General features: G+C 41.5%; 1 protein-coding gene across 3 annotated transcripts in view; it reads left to right on the forward strand.

Annotated features, from left to right (window-relative positions):
- rptor (regulatory associated protein of MTOR, complex 1) overlaps nucleotides 1-19,261 on the forward strand; it is a 491,598-nt gene that overhangs the window by 413,503 nt on the left and 58,834 nt on the right. For all 3 annotated transcript variants that reach the window (XM_072241994.1, XM_072241995.1, XM_072241996.1), the window contains exons 26-28: nucleotides 5,074-5,188; nucleotides 5,276-5,400; nucleotides 14,096-14,200. In XM_072241994.1, the coding sequence (XP_072098095.1) occupies nucleotides 5,074-5,188; nucleotides 5,276-5,400; nucleotides 14,096-14,200 (345 nt within the window). The remainder of the gene's footprint in view (nucleotides 1-5,073; nucleotides 5,189-5,275; nucleotides 5,401-14,095; nucleotides 14,201-19,261) is intronic.

The raw sequence follows: 19,261 nt of genomic DNA on the forward strand, positions 1-19,261 counted from the left end.
ATAAAGGGAAAATAAATTAAGAGGATGAGTGCAAGTATATCATTGGCAATGAATATCTGGTAGGTAAATGATGTTTATGTATGACCGTGCTTTGATGAGTGTGACTGCTATGTTGCAACAATCCTCAGCATCAAGAAGATGGAGAAGTATTTTACAACAGATGTTTCTGCTAATAAAGGTGATTGAATGAGGAGACAGAGGGAACAAATGATTCTTGAAGTGTGATGAATAATCTCTTGATTGACTCTCTGAGATATTTGTTGCTCCGACAGACTTTCTGATTTAGGAGGAGGCATAAGCATAACTATGAAGTTTTTTTTTATTTCTCCAATTGCTTTCCTATCCAACCAGTCAGCCTCAATCAAAGGAGTGAGTAGTTGGAATCCCATAGGTGGCAATAAGTGTTCATTTTTAATGCCTAATCAGACCAAAGAGCAGATTTAGGCCATTCGGCACATCAAGACTGCTCCACCATTCGATCATGGTTGATTTATTTTCCCTCTCAATCCCGTTCTGAGGATGTAACTATGAAAATGGACAAGGGAATGCCAGTGGATGTAGTGTACCTGGACTTTCAGAAAGCCTTTGATAAGGTCCCACATAGGAGATTAGTGGGCAAAATTAGAGCACATGGTATTGGGGTAGGGTACTGACATGGATAGAAAATTGGTTGGCAGACAGGAAACAAAGAGTAGGGATTAACGGATCCCTTTCAGAATAGCAGGCAGTGACTAATGGGGTACCGCAAGGCTCGGTGCTGGGACTGCAGCTATTTACAATATACATTAATGACTTAGATGAAGGGATTAAAAGTAACATTAGCAAATTTGCAGATGACACAAAGCTGGGTGGCAGTGTGAAATGTGCGGAGGATGTTGAGATAATGCGGGATGACTTGGACAGGTTGGGTGAGTGGGCAGATGCATGGCAGATGCAGTTTAATGTGGATAAATGTGAGGTTATCCACTTTGGTGGCAAGAACAGGAAGGCAGATTACTATTTGAATGGTGTCAAGTTAGGAAAAGGGGAAGTACAATGAGATCAAGGTGTCCTTGTTCATCAGTCATTGAAAGTAAGCATGCAGGTACAGTAGGCAGTGAAGAAAGCTAGTGGCATGTTGGCCTTCATAACAAGGGGTGTTGAGTACAGGAGCAAAGGGGTCCTTCTGCAGTTGTACAGGACCCTGGTGAGACCACACCTGGAGTATTGTATACAGTTTTGATTTCCAAATTTGAGGAAGGACATTCTTGCTACTGAGGGAGTGCAACGTAGGTTCAAGCAACACACATCAAAGTTGCTGATGAACGCAGCAGGCCAGGCAGCATCTCTAGGAAGAGGTACAGTCGAAGTTTCAGGCCGAGACCCTTCGTCAGGACTAACTGAAGGAAGAGTTAGTAAGAGATTTGAAAGTGGGAGGGGGAGGGGGGTGATCCAAAGTGATAGGAGAAGACAGGAGGGGGAGGGTTGGAGCCAAGAGCTGGACAGGTGATTGGCAAAGGGGATACGAGAGGATCATGGGACAGAAGGTCCGGGGAGAAAGACAAGGGGGTGGGGAGAACCCAGAGGATGGGCAAGGGATATAGTCAGAGGGACAGAGGGAGAAAAAGGAGAGAGAGAGAAAGAATGTGTGTATATAAATAAATAATGGATGGAGTACGAGGGGGAGGTGGGGCATTAGTGGAAGTTAGAGAAGTCAATGTTCATGCCTTCAGGTTGGAGGCTACCCAGATGGAATATAAGGTGTTGTTCCTCCAACCTGAGTGTGGCTTCATCTTTACAGACTGTAAAGATGAAACCACACTCAGGTGATGGCATGAACATTGACTTCTCTAACTTCCGCTAATGCCCCACCTCCCCCTCGTACCCCATCCATTATTTATTTATTTATATACACACATTCTTTCTCTCTCTCTCCTTTTTCTCCCTCTGTCCCTCTGACTATACCCCTTGCCCATCCTTTGGGTTCTCTCCCCCCCCCTTGTCTTTCTCTCCGGACCTCCGGTCCCATGATACTCTCATATCCCCTTTGCCTGTCCACCTGTCCAGCTCTTGGCTCCATCCCTCCCCCTCCTGTCTTCTCCTATCATTTTGGATCTCCCCCTCCCCCTCCCCCTCCCACTTTCAAATCTCTTACTAACTCTTCCTTCAGTTAGTCCTGACGAAGGGTCTCTGCCTGAAACGTCGACTGTACCTCTTCCTAGAGATACTGCCTGGCCTGCTGCGTTCACCAGCAACTTTGATGTGTGTTACTTGAATTTCCAGCATCTGCAGAATTCCTGTTGTTTGCAACGTAGGTTCACAAGGTTAATTCCCGGGATGGCGGGACTGTCAAATGTTGAAAGATTGGAGCGACTGGGCTTGTATACACTGGAATTTAGAAGGATGAGAGGGGATCTGATTGAAACATATAAGATTATTAAGGGATTGGACACGCTAGAGGCAGGAAACATGTTTCCGATGTTGGGGGAGTCCAGAACCAGAGGCCACAATTTGAGAATAAAGGGTAAGCCATTTAGAATGGAGTTGAGGAAAATTTTTTTCACCCAGAGACTTGTGGATCTGTGGAATGCTCTGCCTCAGAAGGCAGTGGAGGCCAATTCTCTGGATGCTTTCAAGAAAGAGTTAGGGCTCTTAATGATAGCGGAGTCAAGGGATATGGGGAGAAGGCAGGAATGGGGTACTGATTGTGGATGATCAGCCATGATCACAGTGAATAGTGGTGCTGGCTCGAAGGGCCGAATGGCCTACTCCTGCACCTATTGTCTGTTGCCTATTCTTCTGCCTTCTCCCCAAAACTCTTTGATGCCTTTACGAATCAAGAACCAATCAACCTCCACTTTAAATGTACCAAATGACTTGACCTCCACAACCGTCTGTGGCAATGAACCCACCCTCCAGCTAAAGAAATTCCTCCTCATTTCTGTTCAAAAGGGGCAACCATCTATTCTGAAGCTGTATGCACTCAGATCAACAGTACATTTGTCCGGCATTGAGATTCAGCACAGGTGAGGCAGCAGCAGGAGAAATATCAACAGAAATGTGCAATTCAAGCTCAGGGTGGAGTGATGCCCCAAGATTGTATGTCTGTGAAGACTGGTGACTATGCAGGTAGAAAGCCAGGCCAGCAATGGATTGCATATGAGTAACCAGCACACACTATTCATGCAGGTAAGACAGGGCACAGATGGAGCTCAACAACAACAGAGGCTGGTGGAGGTGATATTGCAAGCTAAAGTCTTGAGAGTAAAATTTAACCAAATATAAAGAAGGTATTTTCTATTTATCTTACAGAGAACAAGATTGAGTGCTGTAGCAGGGTGGCTAGCACAATGCTTTACAGTACGGGCAACCCAGATTCAATTCCCACTGCTGCCTGTAAGGAGTTTCTGTGGGTTTCCCACATGCTCCAGCTTCCTCCCACAGTTCATAGACATACCAGTTGGTTGGTTAATTGGTCATTGTAAATTGTCCCATGATTAGACTAGGGTTAAATTGGGGGTTGCTGGGCAGCATGGCTGAAAAGGCCTATTCCAAGCTATATCTCAGACAATAAATAAAGATAAATGGCCCTTGGTTCCAGAACTGCTATAATCAACAAGTATTGAGATGAGATTATAGGGTAGTATCCAGGTTTAAATGTCTTTCACAATACAGCTGCTTTCTGGTTTATGGTAACTACGCAGTGAAATTAAGTTACTTGCCCTGTAATGATTTTGTAGTTATAATTGCTAACTGGAATTTTTCCTGCTGAAATATTAGCCTTTAAATTCTACCAATCCTACTTAGTGACATTTGGCAGGCTTGTGTTTCTGCTGCTAGTTGTACTGAAGAGGTACCATTTGGCACAGTTTCCCTTTTTTGTGCTTTGGCCTATGCACAGCAACACTTTGGCCCCGTATCCAAGGAAGGACGTGCTGGCATTGAAGAGGATCCAGAGGAGGTTTACAAGAATGATCCTTGGATAGGCAGGTTAATGTATGAAGAGCATTTGATGGCTCTGGGCCTGTACCCACTAAAATTTAGAAGATTGAGGGAGGATCTCATTGAAACCAACTGAATATTGAAAGGCTTAGATAGAGTCGAACTTGAGAGGATGTTTCAAATAATGGGGGAGTCTAAGACCAGAGGGCACAGCTTCAGAATAGAGAGACATCCCTTGAGAACAGAGATAAAGAGAAATTTATTTTAGGCAGAGGGTGGTGAATCTGTAGAATTCATTGCCACATATGGCTGTTGAGTCCAAATCATTGAATATATCTAGAGCAGAGTTTGATAGGTTTTTTGACTGGTCAGCGTGTCAAAGGTTACAGAGTGAAGTTGGGAGAATGATTTTGAGAAGGAAAATAAATCAATTATGATCAAATGGCAGAGCATAGTCAATGGGCTGAATGGTCTAACTCTGCTCCTGTGTCCTATAGTCTAATAACAGCGATGGATGCACAAAAAGAGTCCATCTGAGCTGCCATAATTTAAATGGATGGAATACATGAATTGTTTCACAGGCCTGAAATCTTTCCAAACTACTTTTCTCATTTGCAGTATCTGCAAGCAAGTTAGTAAACCCAGGAACAGGATAACAAAAGCTGCTGTCTTCCAAGTACCTCTCGTCCTAATGGAGTCTAGCTTTCACTGTCCTCCTGTTCTAAGAGCATCATTTTCTGCTGCTCCTTCACATCACCAAGAATTGAAAACCCCCATATTGAATTAAGTATTTTACATGTTTCTCTTCAACAATTAATACACAAGACTCTTAGTGGTACCACATAATCAGGTTTTATTTTATATTGGATATATCTAAAGGGGAGGTTGATAGGTTCTTGCTTAGTGAGAACATCGAAGGTTACGGGGAGAAAGCCGGAAAATGAGGTTGTGTGGGATGATAAATCAGCCATGATGGAATGGCAGAGCAGACTCGATGAGCCAAATGGCCTAATTCTGCTTCTATGTCTTATGTTTTCTTTCCCTATGCAGCTGAGAGAACTTTATTGCAAAGGCAATGTGGAATGTTTCAAAATAAATCTATTTCTTTCCAAGTGTCATTTTACCTTTTTTCTTTTATTCCCACTAACCTAGGTGTTACAAGACTAGATGACCAAATCTTTATCAACCGCAATCCAGGCGTACCCTCCGTTGTGAAGTTCCACCCTTTCACTCCGTGTATAGCAGTAGCTGATAAAGACAGTATCTGGTAATTCCAGTTCAAATCTACATCAAATAATTTCAAGTGCACACCTTATTCCAGCTTTTGCTCAACATGCTTTTCTGTTTTGTTAAGTTTTTGGGACTGGGAGAAAGGAGAAAAGCTTGACTATTTTCACAATGGAAATCCCCGGTACACACGGATCACTGCTATGGAATACCTGAATGGGCAGGATTTCTCTCTGCTCCTGTCAGCCACAGGTGAAGTAAATTTAATGAAATACTCTGACATGAAAAATTTGTATTAATTGCACAGGAGATAATCTGCTTCACTGTTATGATGTGCATTTACTAGAATAGCTCAGATTTTAATCTCCAATGTAGGGCTCAATGCTTCCAGATGCTCAGAGCTTGAAACTTATTTGCTGTTGGGTGTTCACAGCTTTGCTTGTTACTGTGCTTGATAGCTCCAAGAGGGCTACAACCTTGCCGTGGTTTGGAGGCTTGCATGTCTCAATGACGTAGCAAGCTATGTTGGATAAAGTCAGGGCTTTATGCTTTGGCACTTGGTAGGGTCACCCATGCCAAAGAGGTCAAAGGGTAGAAGACTGATTAAGAGCAGTCCACCGGTCCTCCAGGTTTGGGGATTTAGCTCAGGTCATAACAATCCCGACAGGTCAAACGAAATTCTTACAGGTATAGCAATGAGGAATCCTTCTACATCTGAGTGCAATGGTATTCCTGAGTCTCTACCCAGGACTTGCATGGCTGACAGTAGTGAAACCCAAAAGGAAGCTACTGACATGATGAAGGAAACCCTGAACTCTACCAGAGATGAAGGACCTTCTTTGCTGCCCTAGACGCCAGCAGTGTAACAGGCAGTAAGTAAGTCTGTTTGAAAGCAGGTTTTGAGCCCTTATGCAATAGCTATTGTGATCAGTACTGACAACGTGTGTGCTTTCACGTCCCCCCCATTTCTCGGAATCCTCTTTCAGAATATCACCACAGGATATCATGCTTTTGTTTGGTTCTTTTATTTCAAGATGACAAAGATTTCATCTTTGTTTGTTTCCTACAATTAAAAAAAAATGATTCACTTCTGCACAATCGTACTTTAACCTGAAGAATGACGCACGAAAGCCAGGTTTAATGAAGTAGATTGATTTTTTTCCCTCTTTAAGAACATCAGAAAATTACTGGAAATTTTTGAATTGGGCATTGTTTATTTGCAATTTATTTGAAGGGCTTGACATCAAAAGATTAGAGTTTGTTCAAGCATTCTTTTGCAGACTGATAAAATTATTAGCTAGCATTTAATTTCCGAGTGGAACTTTGTTTACTTCATGCTAAGTCACTAATTAATTTTTGATTTTGTTTAATAACTATAACAGATTTGATTATTAACCACTGAAATACCCATTGTTGATGGATGGAGATTATAGCTATTGTATATTTTTCACTTTAAGATTAGTGTAATGCAAATTAGGAGTACAGGCAGCATCTATGGAAAAGAGTAAACAGTGGATATTTCAGGCTGAGACCCTTCATCAGGACTGGAGAAAAAAGATGAGAAGTAAGGTGGGGAACTAAGGAAGAAGTAGAAGGTGGCAGATGGTAGGTGAAATCGGGATGGGGAGGTGAAGTAAAGAGCTGGACGTCGATAGGTGAAAGAGATAAAGGGCTGGAGAAGGGGGATTCTGATAGGAGAGGACAGATGGCAATGGAAGAAGAGGGAAGGAGGAGCAGCACCAGCGGGAGGTGATGGGCAGGTAAGGAGATAAGGTGAGAGAGGGAACTGGGAGTGGGGAATGGTGAAGGAGAGGGCGGGGGTAATCACTGGAAGTTTGAGAAATTGATATTCATGCCATCAGGTTGGAGGGTACCCTGATGGAATGCAAGGTGTTGGTCCCCTGTGTGGCCTCATCGCAACAGTAGAGGGGGTCACGGACTGACATGTCGGAATGAAAATGGGAAGTAGAACCAAAATGGGTGGGAGATCTTGCTTTTTCTGGCAGACAGAGCTTAGGTGCTCAGCGAAGCGGTCTCCCATTCTGCATCGGATCTCACTGATATACAGGAGGCCACACCAGGAGCACCGGATACAGTAGATGACCCCAACAGACACAGGTGAAGTGTCGCCTCACCTGGAAGGACTGCTTGGGGGCCTGAATGAGGGAGGGAGGAGGTGCAGCACTTGTTCCGCTTGCGAGGATAAGTGCCTGGAGGAGCGAATGGACAAGGACCGATCCCAATGGAAGTGTGGGGTGAGGGGGAGATATGATTGGTGGTGGGATCCCGTTGGAGATGGCAGAAGTTACAGAGAATTATGTACTGGATGTGGAGGCTGGTGGGATGGTAGCTGAGTGACAATGACACAACCAGATAGAATGCCCCTCATGGTACATCTGTAGAAATTTGCTGGCGTTGTTGGTGATCCTTTCCTTTCAAATCTTCCTAGGAATTTGAGAAAATTTGGTATGTCGCCAACAACTCCAGGAAATTTCTATAGATGTATTGTGTGGGAGCATTCTAATTGGTTACACCATTTTTACTTCACCTCCCCATCCCGATTTCACCTATCATCTGCCACCTTGTACTTCTTCCTCAATCCCCCACCTTACTTCTCATCTTTTTTCTCCAGTCCTGATGAAGGATCTCAGCTTGAAACATCGACTGTTTACTCTTTTCCATGGATGCTGCCTGTACTCCTAATTTGCATTACACTAATCTTAATCTTGCAAAGCAAATTTCACGACATACAGTATGCCACTGGTATTAAATGCAGATAGACTGGAAAGGCAGGATGTTGGCACCGGAGGCAAGGGCTCGAAGCGGTTTCGCGCTGAGGCCGTGAGACTGCCCCAGCTGCTGTGCTTCATGTCTGCAAACTTCAGAGCGATTTGCCCCGCTAATGTGATGAACCGAAACTAAGACTTTGGGCCTGCTCTGGGCTGCTCTGGGAATTCAGATCTGAGGACTCAAATTTGGTTCGGAATGCTGTTGTTCACTTCTATTGTTTGCATAATTTGTGTTTTTTCTCTTTCTCTTGGGTGTTGGTCTTAACGTTTTTTTAAATTGGGTTCTTTTGGGTTTTCTGCTTTGTGGCTGCCTGCAAGCAAACAAATCTCGAGGTTGTATAATTTATACATACTTTGATAATAAATGTTATTTGAATCTTTTGAATAATGATTCTGTATGGAGTGGCTACTGCACGTGATTGGAAAAAGCTACAGGGGGTTGTAAACTCAGGTAGCTTTGTCATGGGCACTAGCCTCTCCACCATCGAGGCCATCTTTATTAGGTACACCTGCTTGTTATTGCAAATATTTAATCAGCCAATCATGTGACAGAAACTCAATACATAAAAGCACACAGACATGGCCAAGAGGTTCAGTTATTGGTCAGACCAAGCATCAGAATGAGGAAGAAATATGATCTAAGTGACTTTTACTGTAGAATGATTGTTGGTACCAGACAGAGTGGTTTGAGTATCTCAGAAATTGCTGATATCCTGGGATTTTCACGTCCAACTGTCCTTAGAGTTTACAGAGAATGGTGCAAAAAACAAAAAAAAATCCAGTGAGCAGCAGTTCTGTAGGTGAAAATACCTTGTTAATCAGAGAGGTCAGAGGAGAATGACCAGACTGGTTCAAGCTGACAGGAAGGTGACAGTAACTCAAATAACCACGCATTACAACAGTGGTGTACAGAAGAGCATACTGTGTATATATAGTGCCTGTAAAAGGTATTCACAGCCCCCCCCGCCCCCTTGGAAGCTTACATGTGAAACAGCCCTTTTCAAGTCCAGACAGAAATTCTCAATTGGACTGAAGTCTGGACTCTGACTTGGCCACTCCAGGACAATAACTTTGTTGTTTTTAAACTATTCCTATGTAGCTTTTGCTTTATGCTTGGGGTCATTGTCTTGCTGGAAAACAAATCTTCTCCCAAGTCACAGTTCTCTTGCAGATTGCATCAGGTTTTCCTCCAGGATTTCTTTGTACTTTGCTGCTTTCATTTTACCCTGTACCTTCCCAATTCTTCGAGGACCTGCTGCAGTGAAGCATCCCCACAGCATAATGCAGACACCACCATGCTTCACAGTAGGGATGGTGAGTTTTTGATGATGTGCGGTGTTTGGCTTATGCTGAACATAGTGTTTAGTCTGATGGTCAAATACTTCAATTTGGTTTCATCACACCGTAGAACCAAGAGGAGAGGAGAAGATGGCGGGATGCAGTGCGCGTGGCCACTCCGGTGATGAATATCTGTTATTTGTCAAGTAGGGTGCTGTGCACAATTCTGATTTGATGGAGATAGATGTGAGAGCACGGAAGAACATCTGGTGAAATTTCTGAAATGCCTGTTTCGCTGCTGCCGCTACTGTGTGATCCGAAATCTCCGGAGGGGAAGCCCCCGAGTCCTCGGCTTTGTCTGTTGCTCGGCGGCCAGGGCGGGGTCGAAGTGCTCGGCAGAGATGGTGCTCGGTGTCGGAGGGCTGGTCGGAGGCTCAAAGTTTTTGGATGGACTCAGAGTCGGCTGTGGTCGGGTGCTTCCAGGATGCTGCATCGGCAAGTTTGCGGCGCTGGAGGCTCATGGCAGGGAAAGTTTCTCCCTTCTACCATCTGCATGAGATGTTGAGGCTATCGGGACTTTGAGACTTTTTTTTTTACCGTGCCCATGGTCTGCTCTTTATCAAATTACGGTATTGCTTTGCACTGTTGTAACTATATATTATAATTATGTGGTTCTTGTCAATTTTTGTCTTGGTCTGTCCTGTTTCTGTGATATCATACTGAAGGAACATTGTATCATTTCTTAATGCATGCATTTCTAAATGACAATAAACGAGGACTGAGTGTCCTCATAATCTAATCTAATCTTCCAACTGTCTTCAGAGTATCCCATATGCCTTCTCCAAGATTTCATGTGAGATTTTTTTCATCAGTGGCTTTCTCTTTGACAGTCTCCCAAAAAGCTGCGATTGGTGAAGCACCCATGCAACAGTTGTTTTATGTGCTGTCTCTCCCATCTCAGCCTCTAAAGCTTGTAAGTCCTCCAGAGTTGTCATAGGTCTCTTGGTGGCCTCCCTCACTAGTCCCCGTTTTGCACAGTCACCCAAGGGGGTTAAATACTTTTTATAGGCACTCTATATAGCTGCGGTGCCTAAGACTTGGCTTGCACAGTACTGTGTGTCACCATTTTATTTGTTTTCTACTGCAGTGGAAGAGCAACTTTCTGACTTTCCTTTCTACACTTCATATATTTTGAAATTGCTTTCTAAATATATCGCGTTCATAGATGTTTCTCTGGGGTTAGTATTATTCACTCTGTATTTTGTTTTGCTGCAGGATGTAACAAGCAGAGTTGATAGAGGGGGGACCTGGAGATGTGTTGTATTTTGATTTTGAGAGAGCACAAGATGAGAGTACATTGCATTAGGAAACTGTCAAAAGTCAAAGTTAATTTATTGTCAAATGAAATGAATGTTGCCATACACTACCTTGGGGTTGACAGGAAAGTGAAGAAATACAATAGAATTTATTACAAACTATACCTAAACAAAGACTAAGAAACAACCAGTGTGCAAAAGAAGACAAATTGTGTAAATAAAAAGTAATATTGAGAACATGAGCTGCAGAATCCTGTAAAGTGAGTCTGTAGCTTGTGGAATCAGCTCAGTATTGAGGCAAATGAAGTTACCCATAGTGGTTCAGGAGCCTAATGAATAACTGTTCTTGAGCCTGGTGGTGCGGGACCTGTATCTCCTTCCCAATGGCAGCGGCGAGAAGAGAACATAGTCTAGATGGTGGACATCCTTGATGATGGCTGCTGCTTTCCTGTAACAACATTCCATGTAAGTGTGCTCAATGGACGGGAGGGCTTTTCCTGTGGTGGATGGATGTGATTTACTATGTTGGCATGAATTAAATATTGGTTATGGCATAGAAGACAGAGTTGGAATATACAGATATTTTCCAAGCTGGGCAGCCGGTGGATTGTCCTAATGCTTTCATTTGTAATGGTGCCCCCCTTCCTTTAACTTCTCTTGGGGTCAGTCAACAGATGGAAGAATCAATTTGTTCAATGATTTTCTTTATTCATCTGTCCAACTCATCTTTCATCTCTAGGTGTCATTTTTCACTCCACTTTCTGAGGAGAAATTTTTTTCCTGTTTTTGTTTGATCCCAGTTTTTTGAAAGATGGATATGTTATACTTGTGCAAATGTTTTGCTCTATTATGTAAAGGAACCTGTCAGGTATAAATCTTCCATGATGATTAGAAATTGCAGAAGGAAAGATCAAAATCACCTATGATTATAACAATTTCAGTTTTCAGCTGAGATGCATTTTTTTTCTGGAACACCCTGGACTAATCCAGTTGTATGAGGGACTATTATATTATTGTATTGTTATGTGTTGTTGCATTGTCATTGGAGTTTAGAAAAATGAAAAAAGGATCTTACCCAAATGTACAAGATTCTGAGAAAGCTTGAGAAGGCTGAGAGGGAGTTTTGTCTCATTAGGGAATCTAAAACCAGAGGGCAAGGTTTCAGAAAACAAGGTTGTCCATTTATAATGGTGGTGAGGGATTGCATGTATTGAATCCTTGGAGCTGTCTATCACAGAGAGCTGCAGGGACTGAATCGCTAAGTATATTCAAGACCACAATATCTCTCTGGTCCGTAGGGAAGCTGAATGAACAGACAAGAAAGTGGAGCCGAGGACAACATCAAATCATCCATCATTTGATTGAATGGTATGGCAGACTCAAGAGGGCCACTCTGCTCCCATGTCATATACACTTAAAAATAACTGCAGATTTAAACTTTATTGGTTAAATGTGTTTCACATTTTTTAAAGAAAAGGCATTAATTCCTATTATCAGCACCTAATATAATTTTTGTTGTTGAACTTGTTCTGGTAAATGTTATTTGTGTGAGCAGAATTTTCTGGTACTTGAAATATCTTTAGATTTTCATGCTTCCCCTGTGTAAATTTTCTCCACAAAACATGAGTTTTGACTGTTATGTGAAATGAGAATAGCAGTTGATCATGTTGGTTTGATGTCCTCAGATCCACTTTCCAAGCTGTTCATTCGGCTTCCCTCTGCACCCAGTGTATATTTTCATCCTGAATATACTCAGATCTTCCTCACTACCATCAGGTTCCTGAACCAACCTGAAAAACCAAGGCACCACCTCAGACTATATATATTTCTTTATTTTCTCTCTCTCTCCTTGCAATGATGCCATTATATTTATGTTGCTGTTTCAGTTTTGTGTATTTTATGTTAATTTATCTTTGTAATGTATTCTGCTGCTCCTGCAAAAAACTAATTTTCATGGTATTTATACCCTGAGTTTATTGCCTGCAGCAATAAACTTGAATTTGACAAGTATCACTTAGCTTCCAAAATGTTATGTGGTAGATTTAAAGTCATAAACTTGTAATCAATGATTGTCCAAAAAAGAATAGCAGACTTTCTGTGTGGTAGTTGCAGACTAAAGCCAAGATCTTTACTGGTAAATGTTTTAACACAGTAAAAGAATCAAGATTCATATTTCTTTGGAAGTGGTATTTCAGATATTCACTTGTGCAGTTGGCAAAGCCAGCATGATTCCCAGGCCAAATTACTCTTGAGAAGTTAGTGGTAAGCCATCTTAAACTGCTGCTCTCCTTGTGAAGGTGCTATCGTAGTCGTATTGAGTGCCGAGTTCCAAGGTCGATACCCAGCGTTGTGAAAGGAAAGGCTGCATATTTTCAGAGTTGGGATGGCAGGGAGCCTGCAGGTGGTGATGGTGTCATGTGTCTACTTGGCCACTTTGGTGGTGGAATTTGTAGGTTTGCAGGTTTCCCTATATGCAAGCAGAACTAGCATTGGCTACACCAAATTAATTAGTGTTTTAAAGAGAGAAATTCCCAATTATTATTTGAAAAATTACATTTTCAATGTAAGCCATATAAAACTTAACTATTAATAACAGTTCAACTGTCAAAGAAAAACCATAGATCCCTAGCAGCTCCAAGCTCAGTAAAAGCATTCATGAGATACGGTCAGCATTTGGCTGGCTTCTAAATGCACATTTCTCCATAATTCTGTATGGATTTAGTATCTGTTGGTGATATTGATAAACACAAGAGATTCTACAGATGCTGTAAATCCAGAGCAATACATACAAAATGCTGGAGGACCTCAGCAAGTCAGGCAGCATCTATGGAGAGGAACAAACAGTCGATGTTTCTGGCCGAGACCCTTCATCGAGACTTGTGTGTGGTGCTACTGACAGTGTATTTTATACAGATGCATACATAAGGCACTACATTATCACAGAAATATGATCAGATTGATAAGACTTGAAATTGGATTTCACTTTTGCATTCAGAGATCTCCTCCTTGACAGCTCCCTGATTTCCCCTAATTGCCAATGATATTGTTAGAAAAATGTGTGCTTGAAGTGTTGCGTTGAGTGATCTGTGGTACTTGAATTCAGAGTGAAATAACTTCAACTGCTGTTAATGAACTTGTTTCTCAGCAGCAGTTATAATCTCTTAACATCTAAGAACTAGCTGTGAACTTACAAAGATATAAGCCAATGCAGCCCATGAACTTATTCAGAATCCCCTTACAGATCTTAAAAATCTATTTAGTTTCTGTATGGAGTTTACTTTGCAAATGTGTTACTTTCAGGACATTAGATCACGATATACAAATAAACCTATGCAGGTTTAAATGAGGCTGGGTAGTGTTTCATCTCAAACTTGTCTACAGTTGCCTTGCCCATTAATGTCTGGGAATTAAGTTTAAAACTTGAAATCTTAGTCCAGACTATCTAAGCAATTTATTTCCTATGTGTAAGCAATAACCACATGGTAACACTGCCAAATCTATCACTGCACTTCCCTGTTTTGTGACCAAATTATTAATAATTATAATTTCATATCTTTAATTTAGATGATGGCGCTATCCGAGTTTGGAAGAACTTTGCGGATTTGGAAAAGAATCCGGAGATGGTGACCGCATGGCAAGGTTTATCTGATATGCTCCCGACCACCAGAGGTTAGTTTGTCACCTTGTAATGGGCTCTGTCATTCTCTTCCTTGTAACGCCTTCATACAACAATATGTGTTATACTGTTCCTCAGGTACTAGTTTCAACATAAAAGCCTCCCTTGATTGGAGGAGTTCGACATCACCTTCACAGACTACAAAATTATCTCTTTTTAAATGTTCTGTTTATCTTTATTATGATTACAATGCAGTGTGGTTTAGTGTACTGTAACTCCAGCCCAAATATTCAATACATCACAACACAGTCTGGAAGTATTTTGTACTAGAAGGTGTACATAAAAAAACAGCTCGGACAACTGAACTTCCTGGGTGCTACCTTCCTGATACTTCCCTGCTGATTGTTCGACTGTTCATCTGTTGTTCCCAATGTAGATTTTCTAGAACTTGTGGAAGGCGCAAATATTTGGAATTTGATCTTAATCCTGCTGTGTCACATTTAAAACAAATTAACAGAGTGAGAGGTTCCTGTTATGTCTCATCAGATTGATACATTTAGTTTAAAATGCATCTATTATGAAAATGTATTTAAATTACACTGCAAAGCAGATTTTTACTCAGCTTCTCTCATGACTTAAAAGGTTTAACAGTTCATGAAAGAAGCTGGATAAAAATTTGTTCTGCTGGAAAAATATTGAGTTTTACTGCCTAGAAAAAAAATATATTGATGTGTCATGTGCTAGAGTCATGTTTCTACCAGAATTTATTTTTTGTTGAAATGATGAAACCAGCTCTTGAATTATGTACAAACAAGAGAAAATCTGCAGATGCTGGAAATCCGAGCAACACACACAAAATGCTGGAGGAACTCAGCAGGCCTGGCAGCATCTATGGAAAACAGTACGGTTGACGTTTCGGGCCAAAATGTCGACTGTACTTTTTTTCCATAGGTGCTGCCTGGTTGCTGAGTTCTTCCAGCATTTTGTCTTGAATTATGTAATTTTGAATGGAATAGTACTGCATTTGCTCATGCTGGGTAGAGATGAAATATTATGCATTTTATTAAGATTGGAGAGATGCATAATGCTAATGTCAGGGTACAGACTAGAAAACTAAGCCTTGTAAACCACTGGATCTGCTTAAACCATGGACTTGATTATTACAAATTGGGTAATAGATTGAACATTGCAATCTTCCTATGATTATGTTCCATCTACCTGTGCTACAGTCTGACGGAAAGAGAGCTAAACTGTAATTAATTAAATGTAACGGCTGGTGTAATTTTGCAGAGTGAGGTAGCTATTTCTCTGCTCACTGCTGTTTGGTTTGTACCAGGCTTTTGAACAATCTATGAATTGCTCACAGACTAACCAAGGAAAATGCATTTAATCCACTGATGGATCTGGTTTGTCATAGAGACTTCAGCATAATTGTTCTTGTGGGTGAAGGGCAAGTTTCAGCAGATGAATTTACTTGGCAGTTTTGTCATGGTACTAAGTGAAAGATTGTGCTCTGTAGCACAAAAAGAAAATTGTTTTGTGGAATATGACAGCAAGGCTGACCTATGTAATTCAGGGAAGCATGCAGAATTAGTTCTGCTGAAACTGCTTTGTTTGGTCCAACTGGCATGTCTTGTGTTGTGATTAGTTTCCCCAATTTTTAAAATGGCCTTTTTCCACACTATTACATGGAAATACTGTCTCAGGGGAGTAGACTCAAAGCTTGACTCACTCACAGCAAATAGTGTTTGTCAAGTACCTGATGTGACTATCTCTTGAGAGGGACTAGTTGGCAAGTGAACAGGAAAGCTGTTGTGTAATGTGGCCAGTGTATTTACCTTAAAATTTTTCATCAGCATATGTGCACTAATCAAGTACCAAAATTCACGCGGTTGACTGAAATTGGATTTTTTTTGCATAGGGTGCCTGTCCTGGGTTGGAAGGCTGTATGTGTGTGCATGTACGTAGGTGGGTGGGTGGTAAGGCGGAACAGGGCTTGTTTTGCTGTTGTTTTGTTGCTGGTGTTGTTCTGTAAACATTATGGGCAAGTTATGTTTGCACCAGAATGAGTGGTGACACTTGCGGGCTGCCCCCAGCACGTCCCTTAGGTTGTGTTGGTTTTCAACGCAAACGACTCATTTCACTGTGTGTTTCAATGTAGAAGTGATAAATAAATGAATCTGAACCTGAATGTTTTACACAAAAGCAATTATTATTTCGTGCAGCAAAACATTAGAAGGGATAATAGAAAATGTATAAATAATGTTCAATAATCAATGTATGCTGTTACAAACAATTTTTCCACAACTTGCATTTATATAAGAGTAGTGGTGGATAACTGTGTGTCAGAGTGGAGGCCGGTGTCTAGTGGTGTGCCTCAAGGATCTGTACTGGGTCAATGTTGTTTGTAATATATATTAATGATCTAGATGATGGGGTGGTAAATTAGATTAGTAAGTATGCAGATGATACTAAGATAGATGGTGTTGTGGATGATGAGGCAGGTTTTCAAAACTTGCAGAGAGATTTAGGCCAGTTAGAAAAGTAGGCTGAAAGATGGCAGATGGAGTTTAATTCTGAAAAATATGAGGTGCTACATTTTGGTAGAACTAATCAAAATAGGACATACATGGTAAATGGTAGGGCATTAAAGAAGGCTTTAGAACAGAGGGATCTAGGAATAATGGTGCATAGTTCCCTGAAGATGGAATCTCATGTGGATAGGGTGATGAAGAAAGCTTTTGGTATGCTGGCCTTTATTAATCAGAGCATTGAGTATAGGAGTTGGGATGTAATGTTGAATTTGTATAAGGCATTGGTAAGGCCAAATCTGGAGTATTGTGTACAGTTCTGGTCGCCGAATTATAGGAAGGATGTTAATAAAATTGAGAAAGTACAGAGGAGGTTTACTAAAATGTTGCCTGGTTTCATTTCCTAAGTTACAGAGGACCGTTGAACAAGTTAGGTCTTTATTCTTTGGATCATAGAAGGTTGAGGGGAGACTTGATAGAGGTGTTTAAAATTATGAGGGGGATTGATAGAGTTGGCGCGGTTAGACTTTTTCCATTGAGAGTGGGGAAGATTCAAACAAGAGGGCATGGGTTGAGAATTAGAGGACAAAAGCTTAGGGCTAACATGAGGGGGAACTTCTTTACTCCAGAGAGTGGTAGCTGTGTGGAATGAGCATCCAGCAGAAGTGGTTGAGGCAGGTTCTATGTTGTTGTTTAAAGTTAAATTGGATAGATATATGGACAGGAAAGGAATGGAGGGTTATGGGCTGAGTGCAGGTCGGTGGGAATAGGATAGGGTAAGAGTTCAGCACGGACTAGAAGGGCTGAGATGGCCTGTTTCCGTGCTGTAATTGTTATATGGTTATATGGATATCAACAAGAGTTCACTGATAACACCAATTCACACTTCTATTACCAGTAATCTGCATTAAATTTGAACATACATAGTTCTGGCCACCTTTTATCCTGCTTCTCTCCCCATACACCCCGCAACTCTCATCCAAAATAAACATACTGTACATTTTGCTTCAGCATCTCATACAGACATGGCAGCTTTCAACTCTACACCTCGGCTGTTCGTTGTTGGGGGAATTGGTCATTGTAGGAAAGGGTGTGGAAGTGGCATATGCCAACTATTTTGCTTGTCAGTAGTTTCAAAAAGGTTGAGGTTTTATCAACAAATTTTAACACTTCTGCATAAGTCATTATATTTTCTAAATCCTTCATCTTGTATTATTACCTTTGTTCTTAACTGTTATTCAAATTGCTTTTATTTGGTTCAATTGATGTTAGATCCTCCTCCAGGCTATTAAACTTGTACAGCTGCTGTTTCTGCTGCTTTTCTTCTTGTTAGAAGGTTTTGTCTCCAAAGGATCTAATAAATCAATATTTCTTTTTTGTCCACCCCATCCTGATAAGTTGTGGGTTGATAGGAATATATATTTTTTCAAAGCTTTTCTTGCTCTGTGAAAGATTCATCTGAAATATTACTTACTAACTTTTATCGTCCCAGTTTTTTCCTCCCCTGCAAGGTTTATCAGTGTGGCTATATGTGACTCATATGCCCAATGACTAGCGAGATTCACACACAAAGTGCTGGAGGAACTCAGCAGGTCAGGTAGCATCTACGGAATTGAATAAACAGTCGAATTTTGTGGCTGAGACCCTTCTTCAGGACTGGAAAGGAAGAGGGAAGACACCAGAATAAAAAGGTGAGGGGTGGGGGGGAACAGGACCAGCTAGAAGGTGATAGGTTAGCTCAGGGTGGGTGGGAAATTTAAAGGGCTGGAGATGAAGGAATCTGATAGGAGAGGAGAGTGGATCATGGGAGAAAGGGAAGAAGGAGGGGCACCAGGAGGAGGTGATAGGCAGGTGAGGAGAAGAGGTAAGAGACCAGAGTGGGGAATAGAAGAGGGAAGGAGGGAGGGGAAAATTTACTGGAGGAGAAATAGATGTCCATGCCATCAGGTAGGAGACTACGTAGACATAATATGAGATGTTGCTGCTCCACCCTGAGAGTGGCCTCATCTCAGAGAAGAGGGGGCCGTGGATCAACATGTCAGAATGCAAATAGGGATAGAAATGAAAATGGTTAGCCACCAGGAAATTCCACTTTTGGCAGATGGAGCGGAGGTACTTGACCAAGTGGTCACCCAATTTACGACATGTTTCAGTAATGTAAAGGAGGCTGCATTGGGAGCACCAGATATAATAGACAACCCCAACAGATTTGCAGGTGAAGTGTGAATTGATTGCTCTGAATTGTCTCACTGGTTAATAGACATTACTAACAACCAAGAGGTGTTTCACATTGGAAGAAACAGAGAGGAAAATGCATGTCTCCAGCTGCTAGATGCTCTACCTTCAATTCACTTGGAACATTCTGAGTAAGAAGTTTTCACAATGCAAACTACAGCATAGATCCTCAATATTCTGTTGTACTTTTTAAACAAAGCAACTAATGAACTTTGTATATTTTTTGAATGTTGAGATCATGTTCATAGAACGCAGAACAGTAAAGCACAGTACAGGCCCTTCAGCCCAAGATGCTGCCTGTCCTTTTAACCTTCTTGAAGGTCAATCTAACCCTTCCCTCCCGCATAG

This window comes from Mobula birostris, chromosome 24 (assembly GCF_030028105.1).
Source record: "Mobula birostris isolate sMobBir1 chromosome 24, sMobBir1.hap1, whole genome shotgun sequence".
NCBI lineage: Eukaryota > Metazoa > Chordata > Chondrichthyes > Myliobatiformes > Myliobatidae > Mobula > Mobula birostris.